Source organism: Argentina anserina, chromosome 3 (genome assembly GCF_933775445.1).
Source record: "Argentina anserina chromosome 3, drPotAnse1.1, whole genome shotgun sequence".
NCBI classification, from domain to species: Eukaryota; Viridiplantae; Streptophyta; class Magnoliopsida; order Rosales; family Rosaceae; genus Argentina; species Argentina anserina.
In genome coordinates this window covers 28,011,073-28,033,272 of record NC_065874.1, presented here as the reverse complement: position 1 = coordinate 28,033,272, position 22,200 = coordinate 28,011,073, and the positions used below count along the sequence as shown (strand labels likewise).

At 37.8% G+C, this 22,200-nt stretch overlaps 2 protein-coding genes and 1 pseudogene across 2 annotated transcripts; 1 reads left to right on the top strand and 2 right to left on the bottom strand.

The window, feature by feature from the left end:
- The first annotated feature begins 12,505 nt into the window (after positions 1-12,505).
- On the top strand, positions 12,506-14,608 carry LOC126786571 (exocyst complex component EXO70H1-like). The gene has a single exon (XM_050512424.1). It carries the CDS (start codon positions 12,649-12,651, stop codon positions 14,494-14,496), a length of 1,848 nt encoding a protein of 615 aa, XP_050368381.1. The 5' UTR covers positions 12,506-12,648; the 3' UTR covers positions 14,497-14,608.
- A 3,966-nt stretch (positions 14,609-18,574) lies between these two features.
- On the bottom strand, positions 18,575-21,145 carry LOC126788038 (cytochrome b-c1 complex subunit 7-2, mitochondrial-like; annotated as a pseudogene).
- Positions 18,706-20,174, bottom strand: LOC126787383 (G2/mitotic-specific cyclin-1-like). The gene is made up of 5 exons (XM_050513278.1): positions 20,089-20,174; positions 19,275-19,395; positions 19,169-19,171; positions 18,886-19,026; positions 18,706-18,771 (listed from the first exon to the last, which is right to left on the bottom strand). The coding sequence occupies exons 1-5, from the start codon at positions 20,172-20,174 to the stop codon at positions 18,706-18,708; spliced, it is 417 nt and encodes a 138-aa protein (XP_050369235.1).
- Positions 21,146-22,200: the final 1,055 nt, after the last annotated feature.

The window sequence follows — 22,200 nt, the reverse complement described above, 5'->3', positions numbered from 1 at the left end:
TGTAGCATCTTGGGTTGATAACCAAAACTCTAAGATTCTACACCTCTTGATCAATCACAATTGTGGTAGATTCATGAAGCCTTGTTCTTAATCTTCTTTTTGTGCATGTAGATTTGTATAGTGTTTTGGGTTTGAGAAAACCAAAAATACTATACTTTGATGTTTCACATCCTCTTTGTTTACATCTAGGAAGCTCATGGGTATTATGATTCTTTCTCACACACTCTGTGTTTTCATGATGTATAACTCTATGATGACTTTTATGTATTTATCTATGTATTGTGAGTAGTGGAGTTGAGGCTAGGCTAGCCTTACCCACAATTGTGCAATAATGTATTTTCTTATTAATGCATATGTGAATCTATTGGCTTCTATACTTAATGCTACTAAATGTGTTAGCTAGCTTTGTCACCTAAAGAGCATGTTTAGTAAACTAATGAACCAGAAACTTGAAATTGACAATTTCTTGAATCCATAGCATGAGTAGCCCTTAGGTGGTGGTTTAGTGTTTCTTACGGAAAATATTAAGTTGCTTGGATTTCTTATTTTGAACTTAATGCTTGTGTCATGAGTGTAATTACTCTAAGGGGGTGTTATGCTTGTGGTACATAGCCCACTTGTATTATAATGTAATATAATTGGGACTAAGGTTGTGTGGTTTAACTTGGCTCAAAAAGAATTTGTTAAATTGCATGATTAGTTGGTTTCTTAGTAGCTTCACCAAAGCACTAGGGGAAATTTGTCAAACATGTTTCACATCAATTATGGGTTATATTTGTGCATAAGTAAGGGTAGGTTATATGCCTAAGTCTCTACTCTTATCATTGATCTACTCTCTACACTTGTTAGTTTAGTTATTTTATTTTTACTTTGCCTTAGTTTTGTTAAAAGAAGCTCAATAATCATTTTACTACCCTCCATTGTAAATATTACCAATTGGTGGTGTGGCTTTCAAAAGGCTTACACCACTAAATTGTAAAAAGCTAGACTTGCATGTGTTTTCTAGGTTTTATACGCGGTAATCTAGTTAGGGTGGAGTTACTCAATCTCTTAGGTATGATACTCTTACTTTTCCCCTCTATACTAAAACTTGACCTCCTAATTTTGAGAGTAGGTAGCTTCACACAAATACACATAATAATACTTACGTGATGCAACCAACGCATACTTTGTTGTGTTATTTGAGGCTTTGAATTCAAAATAGAGAGCATACTTATACGTTTGTCCCACTGGATCAGTGACAATGATTCATGCCCTACTAAGCTTCTTATTTGAGGAGTTATTAGCATAGAGATCCAATATTTGATCTGGGCAAAGGGCCGCTGGAAAGCGCCCGGCCGTTCCCTGAAGGGGGATGAACTCTGTTATGAAGTCGACCGCCGCTTGTTCTTTAATGGCGGTCCGGGCCTTGAAATTAATATCAAATTCTCCCGACTCAATTTCCTATTTAACCAGTAGGCCGGACATTTCAGGTTTTTGGAGGATCTGCCAATGCGGATGGTTTATGAGAGCATGGATTTTATGGGCCTAGAAATACTGCCAGAAGTGTCGAGCCTAAATAACCAATGCTAGGGTGAGTTTTTCTATGTCCGGAAATCTAGTTTATGCGTTATTGAAGCCTTTTTCTAGAAATAATAGACAGGAAACTCGTTTTCATGTTCTCTTCGGAACATGGTGGAGGGAACCGCGGTGGGAGACACGGCGAGGTAGATGTAAAGATTTCTCCAGACACCGGGGTATAGTCGGCCATGATTGATGCTAAGTATGCATTGATGTAACAAAAGAGGCTTCATGGTTTGGCCCCCACTCAATTTTTCTTTATGCTGGGTCTAGAGAATATGAAAGAAAGGGGCACATCTATATATCAACTAAGACATGAACCGGGCTAATGCTACTAGCCAGCCAATTACGCATTGCACTTTGTTTTGGGTGGCGGGGGAGGACATATCTAAAACTACCTGAATCTTATCCGGGTTAGCTTCAATGCCTCTCTCACTAACTACTAAGCCCTAGAATTTTCCTCCTGCCACTGCTATGACACATTTATGAGGGTTGAGCTTCATGCCATGATGGAGACTGATTGAGAATATTGTATACAAGCTATCAATATGGCCGGATGGGTTTTCCTTTTGATGACATGTCGTTAACATAGACTTCCACTGTTTTGTTAAGTTCATGTTCAAACATCATAGTGACACATCACTGGTATGTGGCGCATGTATTTTGTAGACCAAAGGGCATGACTTTATAACAATAGAGGACTTTATTCGTGGCAAAAGTTGTGTGCTCCTAATCATTTGGGTGCATCTTGATCTGATTGTATCGGGCACATGCGTTGAGAAAGCTAAGGAGTCCATCTTTGGTTGTGGCATCAACTAGCTGGTCTATCCGGGGCAGGGGGAAACTATCAATGGGGTAAGCTTTATTCTAGTTGATGTAATCCACACACATCTGCCAAGAGCCATTGGGTTTTTTTTTTTACCATTACAACATTGGAGATCCATATGGGATATAACACTTCCCGGATGAATTTGATGTCCTTTAGCTATTGGACTTTAGCTTGGATTGCCTGATATTTTTCGGGGGTGAAGGCACGACACTTCTGCCGGATAAGCTTACTCTTGTCTTTATGTTCAATGTATGGGAAATAAAATCTAAGGAAATGTATGTCATATCCACGTAAAACCAGGCAAAAACATCTTCGTTTGTCTGAAGGTAGGAAACATTAGTTGCTCCCTGAGATCTGGGTCGAGTCTAATGCCGAGACGGATGCAATGATCTGGTGGACACTTGACAAGCAGATCCATTATGTTTCTTTAGCCAAACCAGGCCTGACCCTTGGTGGGTGTTTATGCAACTTTTTTGCCATTGTTTTTGAAATTATGGGCTCCTCCTTGGATGCCCATATACCTAAATGGCATTGGCTATATAGGGCTATTAACCATTCTGAATTAAATGTTCAATGGCTTTTTACAAAGCATATCAAACTTCTATATTATGTCCGGAGTCATCATGATTAGTACAATATTTACCATTGTCTGGGTGGTTAGGTTTCTTAGGGTACTTTCTTTTGGGTGGTGGAGGGATGATGTCTTTGTGTCGATTCCATAATTCTTCAAAGGAAATAGTTAATGTTGTGAAAATTTCGTGCCGGGAAGTTTGATGATCTCTTTGGCACTGGGTGAGTGATGGTTTTGGGCCGGATATTGGTTAGTCTTGCCAGCCTCGGCCATGCTGCCGGTCTGAATAGGAGTGTTTGTCTTGGGGCCGGATCAAATTCTCATGTTGGCTCATGCTTGTGTTGATAGTAGTTTGGTCCTTTCCACAGGTGACTTGCTGAACCTGAGCCTGAGTTTGTTGGGTCAGGGCTGAATTTCGAACGGCTGAGCTAGAAGAGTTTGGGTTGCCATATGTGTGGTATTCCATGTGAGCCCACCTGATAGCTTTTTTCGTTAACATATCATAGGAAGGTGGATGATAGTGATTGATGTCCATTACGAATTGTCCCAAGTGGCAGGCTGGCCTGAAAGCTATCTCTATAATGATATGGTCTAAATCATGGCATTGGGCGGTTGGGATTGCCACTGGGATATAAAGTCTTAAAAGACTCATCTTGATCATGTCTGATCTTGAAGCGAGATGCGGATGTGTGTTAAATGTTAGTCCGGAGGATGAACCTATTGAGGAACCTTTTGGAGAACTAGGAGAAGTTATCAATGGTATTGGCTGACAGATTCATGAACCAACTCAGAGCCTCATCAGAGAGAGTCTCTTGAAAAGCGTCACAAGCCATAGAGTTTGTGTATTGTGTGCAAGCATGGATAGATTTAAAATTTTCTAAGTGGGCCCTGGAATCTGTGCTACCCATATACTTGCTGATTTTAAAAGGCTATTCCCTAAAAGGTCGCTTTTTCATTAAGACTTAAGGGTAAATGGTCACAGACGCCCACCATATCCGGAGAGTAGGGGTCGAGAAGTATTTCGAGTTTCAATGCCTTCAATCCGGGAGGCAAGTATATTTATTGTTTGGCTGAGTTGAAGAAGTAGTCGAGTGGAGAGATCAGCCGGCTGGGCTTGTGTCTAACCCTAGGAGTGGGGTGGGTTACCCGCACCATCTCCCTATGCGGTTACAAGTTCCATGGTGGAAGTGGTGGACGCACCCATGAATTGAGAAACTAGAGGCGTGACAGGGATGGTGTTAGATAACAAAAGGTGGGAGAAGTATACAAGTTACTGGGGGTTTAAAGTTCTTGGGGCATGGGAAGGTCTTAAGTTGGGCTGAGGAATGGGGACAAGGTTTTCTGTAGTGTGTAGGCATTGATATGCCGCAGCCAAAGCAGCGTCAGTTCATAACCTATTCTCGAGAGTTTCCTGGAGGAACTTTTGTTCTTTTTCCAATTCTGTCATCCTGACCCGCGCGGCATGTGTTTCAGCGTCTCTGTCTCTCGTAGTGCCTGGAGGTTATGTAATTCCCGAAGCGCAACTTCCAGGCCTACATTTGGGTTTGGAAATTGTGTAGCGTGAGTCGGAGGCTTAGTTTTGTTGCTCGAGAATAGCTTTCCAGATTCAGTGTCTTCGTCAGTGTACGGTCAAGGTCATTAATGATAATCATACTGGGGGTCAGGGTTTGAGCACCTAAAAGGGCCCTCCTTCTAGCTCCAATTGTTATGAGCCAGGTTCGAATATTAATCCGGGTGTCTGGTCAAACAATGTTCTTCCGTCTAAATCCTTGTCCCACTCGGGGTCTACAAGACAAAACCTGATTAGAGGTCAAGACCAATGAAGTGCCGATTTATGACTCTCTGATGCTTAAGTTAGTAAATATTAGGCTCTCAAGCAGGAGATTAAAGACTTATAAGGAGTCAATTACCTATTTTAGAATGTTATGGTTCTTTTATAGGCTATGTGAAGTGTGTCAGTTTTCCCGTATATCGATGTGGGAGATTACTGTTGTGAACAGTGGTTCAACTGTTGTGGGGAGCTCACTTTATGGCGTTGTGGTCGGCGTTGGCGTGGACTTGAGGGTAGTCGACCACTAGTCTGCGAAGGCTGCTGTGGTGGGACCAAGTTCCGCTCTTGGTCTAGTCTGGAGGATGACTGAAAGTTAGAGAAACTCGCCGGGAAAATCTCCCTGACGAGTAAGAGTTAACAGCGGTCACTAATTATTAGTTACGAGTCTATGACCTCATTACCAAATGATTAAAATAAAAGGTTCTGCTACGTTCATACATGTTCATCAATCGTCATGGTAAGGGTTAATTCCTCCTATGGTACTTAAAGTATGGCTATTTTGACAATTTGGTACCTGAAATTCTCATTTGTAAGCCATTTTGGTACCTCTATCAATTTTGATAGTATTTTTAGGGTTATTTTCGTCATTCTAGCCTTAAACTCATTAAATTCACATTTTTCTTGATTTCTTCCTATAACTGCCTCTCTTTGGAGATAATTAAATTGATATATCTAGTCCACTTAGCATCTACTTCGCATATATTGAAAATAATTTTTTTCTTAATATACTTATTGTATCCTAATTATTTTATGCAAAGGAAATAAATTGCTTTTATGCAATTGTAATTTTTATTAAAATATTTTTTTAATTACTTATAATTAAAATTAATTTAGATTGATAGCTACATTATGAAAACTTATATACGTAAATCATCACAGATACTAAGTTGATGAGTTATCAAATTGTTAGTGATAATTTAGAGACAATTTAGAGGTATTATGAAAAAATGAAGTAAAATAGATATAGAATGACGGAAATAACCCTGAAAATATGGTCAAAATGACATAAGTACCAAAATGGCCTAAATTTGATAACTTTAGGTACTAAATTGTCCACTTTCATACATCATGTACTAAATTGTTCAAGTAGCCAAACATCAGGTACCATAGGAGGAATTTACCCTCATGGTAATGGATCAAGCTCATGCAAGTATATTTGCCTCATAGTCATGAGACCAGAGTCATATATAGAAACTAGAGAAAAAAAACTCCATAAACTGCTATATATGTACTAATTTAACAATGATATCGACCAAATATTTATCGAAAGATATAACATGTTCGAAAATGTTTAATAACTAAAAAGCACGCATTAATTTAATTATATATCAAGAAGGTGTGGTACGTATATAACATCGATAGAACTTAGGATATATATATTTCTTTTGGGAAGAAGAACATGGGATATATAGTTGGAGAGTGATATCTAATTACCTATAGTCCTGGCTACTTAGTGTCACTAATTAATTAAGCCCATGAGACTCCAGTTGTAACTGAAAGTGACAAAGCTAGAAACAAGAAAGTCTCATGTGAATTGTGAAGTCAGGTAGTTTCCGATTGTCTACTTTGCGTTTACCGAAGGAGATTCAAGGCTACAAGTTTCCCATCGGTTCCCATATAAAATATAGAAATATCATCTTGCATGCCAAGATGTCAAAGATAGTGATCAAACGTCTCCCCATATTGGAGATGTGAGCTTGCTATATCAATAAAGACACCAAACTCGATGGCGACGTCTGCAACTAGCTAGCTAGCAAAGCAGATAATCACGTCCTCAGTGAGATCGAAGCTTTAGCCTTTAGATCGAGTTAATTTGGGACCCTTTGAGAAATTAGTCTTCATGATTTATACAAATAGAAGGATATATCATCTAAAGTAAGTAATGTTACATGATCATTGAGTTTTGTAATCACCAAGTTGTTGAATACGTTATGACAATAACGTACTTTTCCATAAACGACGCGTAGTCTTTGTTCAGCTCTGCAATGTTGGAAGGTTTGGGACGTAACGGCCGGCTAGGGTTTTACATGCTGTGAACAGCGGACGTAATGCGAGCCCGATAAGCGTAAAAGAATTGACTCAAGACTGTCGCCATTTCTAGACTCCATGCAAAATGCATAAATAATGAAATACTCTTTCCAACTCATGCACAAGAACTCACAGCTTGATGTGATGAAAGCAGCACAAATAGCTAGAAACCCATGAGTTGTAAAGAATCTGCAGCCATACAGATACAGACATACAGGCCAATTATTTCCACAACAAATTTAAGTCCAAAACATAAATGCCAGAAGTGCCTACTATGCATGGCTTGATCGAATTGATAATGATAATTATAGCTGTACGTTGATAAGTAATACTTACAGGAGTTTCTCCATGCTAGCTCCTGCAATTGTACGTTTTAGGTTACAGCTTTTAGGTATCATGCGCATATCGAATGATTCATGTGAATCAATGATATAAACTAATTAGAGATCTCTAGTTGAAGTCAAGCATAGACGTATATATAAATTTTTGTGCCAGGATATAATCAGTACATAATCCCCACGTTTTCAATTGCTTTGTTCATTTTTCAGTATGGGCATACCTCGTTCCAAAGTCAAATGCTGATAAATGACATGGGTAATAGGAGAAAGATTTCTGTAAGAAACTCAAGGAATACGAAATTTGAAGACGAACGGCCATTATTTTACCATATCATGTCACATGTAACGCGAAATATGATCGTATTTTGATCAATCTTTTGTTTTTTTAATGAATTCATCCATATTTGAAACTCTGTTCGCTATTCTGTTTCTTTGCTACTTACTCGTACAGTCGTACTTGAGCATTATTTAGGTTCGCAGTTCGAATATTATGGTTGATCGAGTTCTTACTCTCCGGCCTACACGCATTTATACTTCACGCATGCAATTTTTGAATTAGCTCTCTTTTGTTTGAATGTTTAAGATTATTAGATACACCTTGAGGAATCGAAGTTGTTCAGGAGTCACAGAAGATGAAGTAATGGAGAAATGAATCACATGCATCCCATCATGTTAGGGTTTCATTTCCTGTAATCGTGGTTTAATATTTGTGAAAGATCATCCTTTGCTACGGTTATGTCCTTGTCACCCTTGTGGGATCTCTGATTCTCGTACCCATGAAGGTGATGGATCTTTCTGTAGGTGTGGTCGTTAGTGCTTAAAAGCAGTTACCACTATTCGATTTTCCTGCTAAAAATTACAATATCAACTTCCATTCGATTCATAAGCTCACCAACAGACCACTGATAAGAGGAAAAAAATCAACTCCAGGTTCATTCTTATATAATTCCTAGTGTTGTGAGAGCTTACGACAAACAAAAGGAAACAAGAATGAATGTAATACACAACGGATCAGATATGATCATATGATGACTCGAGGGGAACACGGTCTTATATATCTTGAATATTTGAGTATTAATTAGCTAATTAATCTACTTGGTCAATCTTACATCTAGTAATTCTTATTTTGTTTCAAAGTTGAAAGTGCCAATAGCGTTCTCCTGTCCCACATTTTGTTGGCCTAATACAAATATGCAACACAATATATAGTACGTTAAACTTATAGTTATTTTAAGAGACAAAAAAGATAATTCCATGAGAATCAAGGCATGGACTAGGTTTGGAATGTTTCAAGGGCTTCAAGCAATAGGTAACACAACATAAGACAAGGTAATGACAAAGTATCTATTGACCCCAAAAAAAAGAGAAAATTATAGTATACATTAATGTATGTTATACATTCCACATCCGACGGTCGATATTATTTTATGAGTGAGATCAAAAAAATAATATCTGTTGTCAACCGTTGAATATGAAATATATAACATACATTGATGTATACTAGATTAACAAAAAAAATCAAAGTATCTAATAACAATACTGTACTATATATATAATTATATATAGAGGTCGCCAGGTCGGCTTCTTCGGTAGGTAAAAGTAAATATATGAGCTAATTCGCATATTTGTACGATATCAAGTCGCGATCGTTATAGACTTATAGTGGTAATAGCTAGCATGTACTTGGTGATAGACACTTGCATCATATGGGTATACATCATGCATGTAGCAGTGTTCCTATCCTTCGCTAGCTGAGTACTGTTACGTACTCTCAACTTCTCAAGTACGTTACTAGATTAGTGGGCAAGAAAGTTTACCATTAGCTCAAAATCTTTCATGCATGCATGCGTAATTAAGATCTATAGTTGGAAAATAAGTCTTTTTTATTTTCATTATGACATCTCATGAGCTAGTTTCAAATGTTCCGTACATTGAGCTAAAAGGCCATTACTTAAAGATCTCAAACTCGAATCTTGAAATTAACTAATAGGAAATATTCAAAATTCGAATGTTCTTCAACGTTGCCGTTGGCATTTAACCGGCCGGACCCGATCAACAAACCCTAATCTCTTATATATATGGAAAATTTTTATTAAGTGTACCTGAAGTTTGACCCACTATGAGATTATGTACACCAAATTTTAGATTATAAATTTGACATAAATGCCGATTTGCACCCCAAATTTGGCTGAAATTGTCAATTTACACCCCGAACTTGCATTTGAGTCAATTTACCTCCTAAACTTGGTAAAAATTGCCGATTTACACCCCGAACTTGTATTTGAGTCAATTTACCTCCTAAACTTGGTAAAAATTGCCGATTTGCAACCAATCCGTTAAATTTAACTGTTTTTATCCAATTTTGCGTAACATGTCATGCATTTAAGGGGTAATATTGTCATTATATATTTATTCATATTGAATAATGAAATAAATTAATAAAATTACTTAAGAGGAACACTTGCTACAATGTTTATTTTTTCGAAACATGTTATTGATTTATATATTTATTATTTTATGTGATATGGTATGTTAAAAGATATTAGAAAAAATATAAATAAATAAATACATTGAAAATTAAAAATAAATGTGTGTTCCGTGAGAATTACTATTCTACCATTGTGTGTGTCTTAGCCTTATTAGATTTCATGTTAGAGATAGATTCGCATCTCTGTAATAGATTAGGACTCCGAATCCTACATGATTGTGGTTATGTAATGCCTATATATTGGCCTCATTATCAATCAATAAACGGTTATGTTCTGTTCTATTACGTCGTTATTATTCTCGTTTTGTTCATCCTCCAACAATGTGTACATATAAAAATATATTTATACACAACACACTATATTTGAATGGGTGGGTATATTGAATATATAATTCAAAATAGGGTTAAGTAGGTAGAAAAAAAGATGTAAATAAATAATTTGAGTAACAAAATAATCCTCATTTTAAAGAATATTTTTATTTATTTTTAAGAAAAATATAAATAGAAAATGACAACATTACCCCTCATGTGCATGACATGTGACGCAAAATTGGATAAAAACAGTTAAATTTAATGAATGTGGTGCAAATCGGCAATTTTTACCAAGTTTAGGAGGTAAATTGACTCAAATACAAGTTCGGGGTGTAAATCAGTAATTTTTACCAAGTTTAGGAGGTAAATTGACTCAAATGCAAGTTCGGGGTGCAAATTGACAATTTCAGCCAAGTTTGAGGTGCAAATCGGCATTTATGCCTATAAATTTTGCTATATCAAATTACATGGCTGAGTAATGAAAATAGTACTAAATTTCAAAACATATATTTTCATGCATGAAATTTCAAGTTCTTCTCAACATAAATACATAATGTCAATAACGCCATTAATTTCATGTTAATATTCATTTACCAAAGGGTAATTTGGGTACTTTCTTTCCCAATCCTCAGTCTCTGACCTGCAAACGCATGCCACGTAAATTTTAGATTATAAATTTTGGTATATCAAATTACAAATGGATATTGGAGCTAACTTTATGTACTATTTTTTTAGGAAAATTTTTCCTATATATATTGTTCCTTCATTACTAATCTCACGTGATCACCATAGGAAGCAATGACATCAAAACCAGTCCAAAACCGTTTGATGATTGAAGAACTAGTCATGATATACCTTGTCCTTGTAGCACTGGACGTACATTACAGCTATGAATCAATTAAATTTTCCTACGAAGTCTTCAAAGTGGACGTAGAACTGGGTCAAAAACCAATTGAATTTTCAACTGCATTTTTGAGTTTTGGTAAGAACCAAAGGACATATTTGAATGCAAGTAAACGCCTTGACATTTTTGAATTGAGTCGGAAGCTGCTTGTCCTCATTTCTGGAACAACTACTAGTACTATTTAACTCTCTTGCATTCAATTAATACACAAACTCGAAGCTGAAATTAATTAAGACTGGGTCTCATTGTTCATCGGTCTCTCAATCAGTACGTGGTTCATTAAAGAACTCCTATTCATAGGTAATCAAAAGGGCAGTGGTGGCCATGGATGATGGATGCTAGGTAGATTATGAGCGTCACAGAGTTGTTAATTATAATGGGATTATGTATGAAGCAAGAGTACGTTATCGTCAATGGTAGATTCACGTTATATATATATATATATATGTGTGTGTGTGTGTGTGTGTGTGTGTGGTGGATAATGTCATGCGTACAATTCAATTGGGAGAAATGTATATGGGTTTGAATTTTTCGATCGACTGACTAGATACAATTGAATAAGTTTATCATCAATATGGTGGACAATTTCATGTAGTAAGTTAGGCAATATACCGAACAACTAGTTGAGTAGGGTTCATTGACCAAAAAAAAAATTTGAGTAGGGTTTACCCAGACAAATCCCTGCTTCATTCTTTGCCATATTTTCGTCTATTGAATCAGTTGAATGTATTTGCGATATTCTGGTTTCCTCGAACCATACATCAATTGATGTCTTAGGCGTCTAGAGGATAGAATAGTGATTCCATTTTAATGATAGGGTAGGGCTAAATGATGTTTTTTTTCGGCATTTTTTCCCTCGAACCATACATCAATTGATGTCTTAGGCGTCTAGAGGATAAAATAGTGATTCCATTTTGCGCTTTATTGTTTTGATTAGTCGATGATACAATTACATTGGCAGTTGTTTGTAGAATAAGTAGACCGTTCTAGTATATTAGATTAGTTTCGGCCGCTTTTGCAGTTTACATGCGTTTCACTTGTATTATGGAATATATATTCCTTAGCATAAAACACACGAAAATTACAAAAAACAGCCGAATTTAAACTAATTTACGACAACACTCAACCTATTCTACCATGAACTGCCAATGCAATCGTATTATTAACTAAATCAGAATGATAATTTCCTTTCCAAACTAAACACCTTCAAATAACTCTATACGCTACTTTCATCAAACCATATTGTGTGACCCAATTCATACTTATGCAACCGCCCCTGGTACCAAATTTGGTTAAATAGTGACTCAATTCACCCAAAACAAAGCGTGAAATCTTTTCTGCCTATCCCCTAGATCCTTCACTTTGGCCGGTAAGGAAGAAGGCGGGCACTTTCCTTGGTGTCCTAGCTCTCCGGGACTAGCAATAGTAACTATCGTTACCATTAATCACATACAAACCCTCACATAATCCACAACTCAACACAACCCCACAGTCCACCCATTAAAAAACGCAAGACCGCGTACGTAGATATCTCTGTTGTTCAATACACACAACATATTTAGAACCTGACGTCGACACCTACACATGCATAAATGCATAATAGTCAGTACTTTCCCACCCTTGCTCCGTCTATATATACCACCCCGCTCCGACTACTCTCAATCTCAAAAACCCTCTCTCTTTCTCATCCATACTACACAAACAAAACCCAAATCAATCTTCTCTTCGATCTCTCACATTAATAACTCTAAACCAGTGAAACTGAGAATCCAAGAGTAGCATTGAGGATGAGGAACTTGTTCTTCAGATCAGCATCTCCATCACCCTCAAACTCTCCATCCAGAGGCAGCACTATACCACCTTCCTCACCACGCCACAGCTTCTCCGACTCGTTGATGGAGGAGAACATAGAAATCGCTCAGACCCTCATCACGAAATGGGACTCCGACGACGACTCATCTTACACTGTGCTCACCTCCCTCTTCCGCGACGACCGCAGCGAGGCCCGGTTGTATCTCAAATGCGTCCGGGACTTACAGTCGGCCATGCACCATTTCGTTAATTCTCAAGACACCAGCGCCGAGAAGCTCATTACTGCCCAGACTTTGATGCAGGCGGCCATGAAGAGACTCCAGAAGGAATTCTACTTGATTTTGTCGGATAACAGAGAGAATCTGGACGCCGAGACGGTGTCGTCCAGAGCCTCCACAGCTCGGTCCAGCGTTTCCGATTTGGAATCCGAGTCGGAGGAGGAGTCGACTCTTCTAGATGGGGAGCCAATTGCAACTGTCGCTATGGAGGATTTGAAATCCATTGCCGACTGTATGATATCCGCCGGTTATGGAAAAGAGTGTGTCAAGATATACAAGATCATCAGAAAATCGATTATAGATGAAGCACTGTACCATCGCGGAGTCGAGAAGCTGAGCCTCTCTCAGGTTCAGAAGATGGACTGGAATGTACTCGAGACCAAAATCAAGAACTGGCTCAACGCCGTCAAAGTCGCCGTGAAAACTCATTTCTACGGTGAGAGGCTACTCTGCGACTACGTCTTCTCTTCCTCTCATTCCATAAGGGAGTCTTGCTTCACCGAGATTTCCAAAGAGGCCGCCACAACACTGTTCAGCTTCCCGGAACTGGTGGCGAAATGCAAGAAATCTCCGGAGAAAATGTTCCGGACTCTCGACTTGTACCAGGCAATATCCGACCACTGGCCGGAAATAGAGTCCATATTCTCATTCGAGTCGACCTCGGCCATCCGATCCTTGGGTGTCAACTCCCTCATCAAGCTCGGCGAGGCCGTCCGGACTATGCTCGAGGATTTCGAAGCTGCCGTTCAGAAGGACCCTTCCAAAATCGCCGTCCCGGCCGGTGGGGTCCACCCTCTCACGCGTTATGTCATGAATTACATCACTTTCCTAACCGACTACACCGAAATACTCTTGGATATTTTTGCTGACTTCCCCTTGACGCTTCAGACGCCTTTGCCGGAAGCCTACTTCGACTGCAACGACGTCGACGAGTCATCACCGATTTCAGTACGGATAGCCTGGCTGGTTCTTGTTTTGCTCTGCAAGCTCGACGGCAAGGCCAAGCTGTACAAGGATGTGGCGCTTTCATATTTGTTCTTAGCCAATAACTTGCAATATGTTGTCGCTAAGGTTCTCAACTCCAATCTCAAGTACTTGCTCGGAGACTATTGGATCGGCAAGCACGAGTCCAAGGTTAAGCAATACGCCGGAAACTACGAGCGGATGGGATGGAGCAAGGTTTATGCTTCATTGCCGGAAAATCCAACGGCTGAGATTTCTTCCGACCAGGCCAAAAAATTCTTCCAGCAATTCAAGGCAGCCTTTGAAGAAGTGTACAAGAAGCAATCTTCATGGGTTGTGACCGACCCGAAACTCCGAGACGAGCTGAAGGTTTCGGTGGCGAGGAAGCTGGTGCCGGTTTACCAGAAGTTTTACGAGATGCACAGAGTCGGGTTGAGGAGGGAGTGCGGAGTGGACTCCTTGGTCAGATATGCCCCTGAGAATTTAGACAATTACCTGTCGGATTTGTTGTATGGGGCCTCAGGTGGAGGGAGCATTTCCTTATCTTCATCAACGTCGTCGTCGAAGTCGCATGGTCATTGAGACGCTAAGGTCGCCTGCCGGCCGTTTTGGAATGATTCGTGAATATTAGGAAATATTAATTAAGACAAAAGGAAAAGTTGTAAAGATATATTATACAATGTGCATGGCATATGTTTTTTTATCTGTAATGATTGTTTGAGATTTTTAGTTGGAAGTGACAAATTTGATTACGTTGGAAGCAAAGAAAGTCCTAACAAGAACAAGAACAAGAACAAGATCGAGGTGTGGAGACTGGAGAAGTCCAATTGCGTAACCCCGCCTTCTTCATCAGCTTACATGTCCTGCTTCCTACTTGTTCTATTATTTGAATAGCTAGGCAGCCAAACCCCACACTTGTACAAGAAAACAGTAATTTCTGTGCGTTTAATTTGGACTCTATATTATGTTTGACATTCAGTATAAGGTGAACGATAAGAACATGAATAAGTCACAATCCAATATGCAATAACCCGCTGACATCGGATAGCTAAGTAACCGTGTTCTGGTGATTGTCAAGCAGCTTCTAGGTTTGTTCTTCACAATCAATGATAATGGCTAGCTAAGTAATTATTTTGTACCCCCTACACCATGTGGCATTACCATGTAATGTACACAGTCAATCATATTACGTCATGATATAATTAACATGCATGTGATGAAAATGATATAAAAAAATCATTTATATATAAGAACCAATCAAAAACAATCACAGTAAAAAATGGACCAATAATATTAAGGAGTTACGCCACGTAAGATATGTGACAAGTATATATAATAATTTCTCTAGCTAGTAGACTGGCTTTTGCGTTAATCTAGCTTTTCTTGCTTCTCCATTTCTCTTTTGGGTACATGATTTTTTTTGATCAGGGTGGAGCTGGACTTCTCTTATATATCATGAAATCCAGGCCCGATTTCGATTTAGGTACACCAAGAGTGGTTGTCCCCTTTAGTGGGCAATTTTCTATATGGCCTTTCTACAACCCATGATGGGATTTTAGTTTTAGATACATATAGCTTCACGCACAAGGAGCACTTTCAAATTTCAATTGTAGTGTTTAAATTAGTAGCCAGAGAACCGAAGAGGCCAATGTCCAATGGTAGTGATACTGATTTGCAAATGTTCGTGTTTACTTATCTGGAATAGACTTAATATGGAATAGGAATCGTAAGGAATGAGAGACGGAATGAAATAATACGGAGGAATGAGAATTAAACTAATTACAATTGTTGTTGTTTACTTACGATAAATTTAAGTTAATTACTAAAATACCTTTTTACAAATTGGATAAAACTCTCTCATCAATGTTTCCTTTGTAACACTTGATCAAAATATGCAACAAATATGTAACGTTGGAAATTCATAAAATCAGTGAAGCTATACAGTACAATTGCTTTGGTTCTGCCCACTTGATCAATGTATATCAGAAGCTGATCAGAAATTTCCCAAAAATCTATACTTACAGCAAAAGCTACTATTGCCCAATTGAGTGATTGATCAATACACAAGAAACTTAAACACAGTACAAAATAAGCAAAAATTGCAGGCATTTGCTTTGGTTCTACCCACTTAATCAGTATATATATCAAGTTGATCAGAGATTTCCCACAAATACTATTACCCAATACTCAAACACAGTACAAAATAAGCAGAAATTGAAAACCTACTAGTCTAGATGGAGCATATTTTGGTAATTAACTAGCATCATGATTGCTATTGAGTACTATAACATCACTCAAGAGTTGGCATTTTTATAGACGGAAACATTGCTCTATCCAATTATATAGGAATGGACTGGGATAAAACATTGCTACAACGGAATAGCCAAGAATAAACTGACCAGGCATTCCTATATCAGCCCAGCCATCTTTGCAACACACATTCAAAGTTCATTGTTGCAGCATTCAAGAATTTAGAACATAAGACATAGCTAGAAAGTAGAAACAATACTAAAGGCAGAGGACTGAAACTACACTCCACTAAGAAAAATCCGCATCAAATTAGGATAGTAAAAGAGATTTTTGCAATTCTTCAAAACACTAAGCAGCCTAACAACACCTTTTCATTGTTCGTAGAAACACAAACTTCAGAGAAAAAAAACCAGGAGAAACAATTATCAGCCTTAGTTATATCAACATTCCTACCATCCACATTATCGACCATACTGAATACCAATCAGACAGTCAACTTCTATTCAAAGTGATAAGGGTAAGGGGAAGCACATGATTGGCAGCATAAACATCCTAGGGTCTTAAAAGTGATGCATAATTATGAATTTTCTCCTCTTGAATCAAGGAATTGTTAAATAGTTCTTGTTTAATTTGGATAACACTGGAAAGTAAACATGAATTCGAACCTAACTAATTATGGAGGGTGTCGATGTCGAGGAAGAAATATATCACAATGGATGAATAATTATGAATTTTCAATTCAACAAAAATAACATATATCCATTGAACCATACTATTCCGAATTTTCAATACCATTTCCAAAATTGACAAATCCCAAATCTGATTTTTTAAAAAGAAGTTTGAGCATGCCCAATTTCCTCACAAGCTTAATATTGGGTAATACACTGAGACATGCTCAGTTTCTCATCATAATATTAGCATAAGCAATCATTAAATGGGTATTACCCAGACTAAGGTATGCCCAATTTCCTCACAAGCTCAACATTGGGTATCAAATTATTGGATAGATTTCGAGTAAAAAAAAAAGATCGAAGCTAAACCTTGTGAAGATTTCAACAAAGATCATGCCCACTTGTGATGTAGTAAAGAGAACAAAATAGAGAAGATGATCGAAGAACAAAGGATAAAAACACTACCACAACTTGGGATCTAGGTTTATCTTGTAGCCGCAACGTTTCTTTCGTTTCTTCTCTTCAGTTATTGTGAATAATGGCTACCCAAGACTAAGGCATGTTTACTAGGGTTGGGTAGTTAATTGGATGAGGATATTTTTGGAAGAATTTGTCATTCCCCCCCCCCCTTCCGACCTCCTCCCTCAGTATTACAATTCTGGGTCTTTTCTGGAATTCATTTCGGATTTGGATGGTGGGACCTACCACAAATTCCATTCCTCTACAGACGTAAACACCAGAATGGAATTGATTCCGGGGAGAATACAACTTCATTTCGAGTAACTAAGCATGTCATTAATCATTTCCTTTCGTGTTATTAATATCCAACAATGTTAGAACTTGAATCATTCTCACCCACGTTCCTTTTGATTAGAACAAAGGAATGAGATGTAGGGTATTGTTGTTTTGTACGTGTTTCACTAGTGTACAAAGATGAAAAATCAATTTTCAACATGGAATTTAGTTGTTTCAGTTTCAATCTTTAATATTTAGTTTCTTTAGCGCGAAAGTGCTCTCTTCTTTCTTTTTTTGTAGGGTCAATTCTAGTGAACGTTATAGTCATTGTGATGGAATAGAAATGTCATCTTTAAAAAAATGACACAATTTAATAGTAACATGTGTTCTATTAAATTCTTGATAAGAATTTGAATTGATTGATCACTAAGGAAAGTGATATCCACACTCCTAGCTTGTAACTCACACTGCTCCCTCTTTTGGTTGATTCTCCGAAGTAGAAATAACATTAGAATCAAAATTTATTTATTGTAGTAAAAAAAAGAATTTGCATATCACTCCCCAATTGAGATTGTTGGGTTTACTTCAGTAAGAAACATGAATGTACCGGTCAAGGGTGGATCTAGGTGGTAGGCATTTTTCTATATATAAATTAATTATACACCTTATTTGAGGTTCGAATCCCCTTACTCAATTTTTGAGTTTTTCATCTTTATTTAAGTCTTATATTGAGTATAAGTTAATCACACAGTCCGCATTGTGACACTACAAAAAATTATTCAGCTCACCATGACGGCAATTCGTCCGTTGTTAAAATTGGCAACGCCATTGCTCAAGGCAACGGTTTTTAGCCTTCGCTAAAAGATTTGGCGACAAAAAAGCCTCACCGTCGTAAGACTTTGTGACATAAAATTTTGTCGCGAACATTACTAATTTGGCAACGGTAAAATTGCCATTCTTAAATTTTATTTATAAAATAAATATAAAACCTAGCCAGCAAAGGTAAAATTACCATCGCTAAATTATTTATTAAAATTAAAAATTACACAAATAATGAATGCCATTTAATTATGGATAATGGTTTGACAAAAAAAAACATTAATTTTAGTCATGATTCATGAACTACAATAAAGCTCTACTGTATTAAATCGCAGCTTTCAATATCCACAAGTGGCTCCTCCATGATATCCTCCATTTCAACCTCCTTATGAAACATTTAAGTTTCAATTCAGAATCAGTACGATGTGTTTTGACAATAAAACAAAGACAACATAAACAAAGACAATCCAAAAAGCTTTACAAGAATAAGGATTACCATATCATTGGCTTCATTACGAATTGCTTCTGGTTGTTCTATGAACATTGGCTCTGGCTGGTCAGCTTGTTCTTCAGATGACTTGAATTCCTCATCTATGAATATACAATCTCCAAAACCATCTGAGGGTTTCTTAATTTCCTGTTCATATAAATCACACCCGCCCATTAGATAATATAAAACAGCTCACTGAGCTCAGTGAAGTAAAAAATTAATCACAGTAGGATTAGTAGTTATGTCTTGACTCAATTGCTGAGTACTTTAAATTTGTGCAGCAACAAACTTCCTATGAATTTCATACATAAGTCATGAATATGGAACACTCGTTAATGACATTGTCATCAAATTATCTTGTAACTTTATCTTATTAGCCTAGCACTTAAGTCAACCTTGAACCAAACAACCTTAAGTCCACAGTTAGCACCAAACTTGTTGAAGGCCTCTGGGATAATGAACTCAGCAGCACCGAGCATAGCCCATCGAGCGTGGATCAACTCATATGCTTGGTATCTGCAATGAAATAGAGGATTCCTCATAAATTAAGTGATATATGTATAGATCATTTACAAATAATTCTTAAGGACAAATATATAGACAGGGTAATCATAGCACAACATACTTGTTGAAGTCTTATGGCTTCTTACTTAGACCAAAAGGTTCATAACCATAATTGCATATATCTACAGTTGCACACACCCATTATAGTAAGTTAGTACAGACAATCCAAGATACATCACAAATTTATTCATAGACAAAATTTTTCATCAATTATTTTGTTTGTTAAGTACTTCATAGATTAACCAGAGATTAAGAAGGGTTGGTCACATTATCTATGGTACATTAATGAAGTAGACCAGCTCCATCAATTGGCAGACTGATTTCGATTTTCGATAGATCTCAATTGTAGGAACCTGGACTAGTGCCTAGATGTACATTTCTTTGACTCAAAGTCGATTACATAAGATATAAACCAGTAAAAAAAAGGTTATATTTTTCCTCCACACATTCACTCATGAATATTGTCTCAATTTCAAGCATGAAAATCATTGCTATCTTAAAAACTGAAGGATCCAAGATCTAATTTTTGAAATTATCCACATCCCAAATTCAAATATTCACTTTTTTCACCTCACTTTAACTCAATAGCCAAACAATTGAAACTAAAAGTGAATACCAAAAAAGTTTAAGGACTCAAATTCTAACCTTGTAATCGGTCTATGCCCCAGATCTGCCTGCTTCTTTTCACATATCTCATGCTTTCTGAGAACAGACCAAAAAAAGAACTCCATTCAATTCAAAGTAGCCACAATCTTTAATTTTCAAATCCAAAATCCAAATCTGGGTCAGCTTGAACATTTGTGGGTCAGACAAGATTAGCATAGTTCTCATCAGAAATTACAAAAGCACAATCTTTCATTCATTCGAATCACATAATCATAATCCATATCAAATTTCACAGCTTTATGGATTCAAAAATTAAAATGAACAGAATAGTAAACCAAGAGCGAATTGATATACCTAAAGATCTTCAGGGAGGTAGGTGTGCTTCATGGAGAGGTCCAAGGCACGCTTGAGATGCTGGTTGTGAGCGTCAAAATCAACCTGGGTCGCCGTTCCAGAGCCTCCTTGATATCAAAATCGTAGTAGGGATCGTACATATCGTCGTGCCCTAATTTCCCAAATCGAATTTAGCCAGCACAAAAATCAAAGAAAACATTTCAAAGTCACGTAGAGTTTTGAGTGAAGAACGAACCGTAGTAACGGAGGCAGCGGGAGACGGCCTTCACGTGCTGGCTGGCTAACCAGTTCGTCCTGGGATCTACCAGCGTCTACAAAAAAGATCCCATTCTGGAGTAGAAACCCAATAGATTTCTAAGTGCAAACAATTGAAACTAAATGTGAGAGACATTGATAGAGAGGGAATTGACCTCGTCGAACTCCTCCTTCTTCCTCATCGAACTCAAAGAGAGTTGGAGTAGGGATTTAGTGTTTGGGGTTTTCTAGCCAAAAAAAACAGAGAACGGTAGAGAGATAGGATTTGGGGTTTCAAGTTTGAGGATAGGGTTTCTGTTTGGGGATCGAGAAGGAGAAGAGAGGGTTCCAACGGAGAAAGACTTGAAATTTTTGAAGTGCAGGTAGAGAGAAATTTGCGAAAATTAGCACTTTATTCTAAATTATTGAAATTGAATAATGGCGCTCGTTTAAATTTTTGAGAAGTTAGCGATGGCAAGGAACTGGGCTTCGTCTGTCGAGCACCTTTGCTCCGAGAGCCGAGTAGTGTTTTTTAAACGGCGTCTAAGTTCATGTTAAGTCAATTAACATGTGGATGTGGCAGTTAGTGGTGGTTCGTGGGTTTTTTTACAAATGTTAAATATATTTGAAGACATATCTCTGCAGTGGTGGTTACAATTCCTTTCCTCACCGATCAGAGCTCCTAAGGACCGGGTATGTTTATTATCGAGAAAGAGGACTGAGCATGTTCCCCACCTCCTCCCTCTATGTCTCTGCCGCTGTCTTCAATCACTGGTCATTGGCCATCAATATCCCAACTGAGTTTTCCTGGGTTTTGAAGTTCTTGGGTTCGAAACCGGAGAAGAAAATTCTCCACAGACGAGATATATTGAAGGACTTTACCTGGTGACTGGTTCCGCCACTTAGTGGAGTGGTGATGCGCAGGCTCAGGCATGGGATTCAATGTCGGTGATTTCAGAGGCTCTCGGTTGCAGCGCCGATGAGTAGTGTGGCGGATTCAGAGATGCTGTCGGGGCAGACGGGTCGTGTTTTATTTTGACGACTAGTATGAGTGAGAAACAAAGGAGGAGATTGGCGGCCGACTAGCTTCATTTGCCGATGATATATCGGCGGTGGCCGCGGTGGCATGAGTCATGATGTTAGTTGATGAAGGCTACCTGCAAAAACGATTGGTAGGTTTGGCAATGAACATTTAAATCCACGTGCATTTCACGTGCTTGCATACCCATTTTCTAACGTCTGTTAATATAACAGACATCTGTGGATCCTGATCAGCAGCCCACTCGCGTTTCGACACATCAGCAAAATAACTTTTCGGCTCTCAGAGATCCGGTGCATTCTAGAATGCTCCAAGGAACTGCCGTTGCGAACTATATTTAAGTAATATCTCAATCTGAATATTATATTATTCATTTATTAATCTATACTATATAAACTTCTAAAATTCATAATAATTAGTTCAAAATACCGAATAATTTGCTAAAAATTCACATACGCTTAAAGAGACGAGGTTTACTAAAGAGTGTAAAAACATCATAATGTTGATGTTCTTGTAATAGAGAT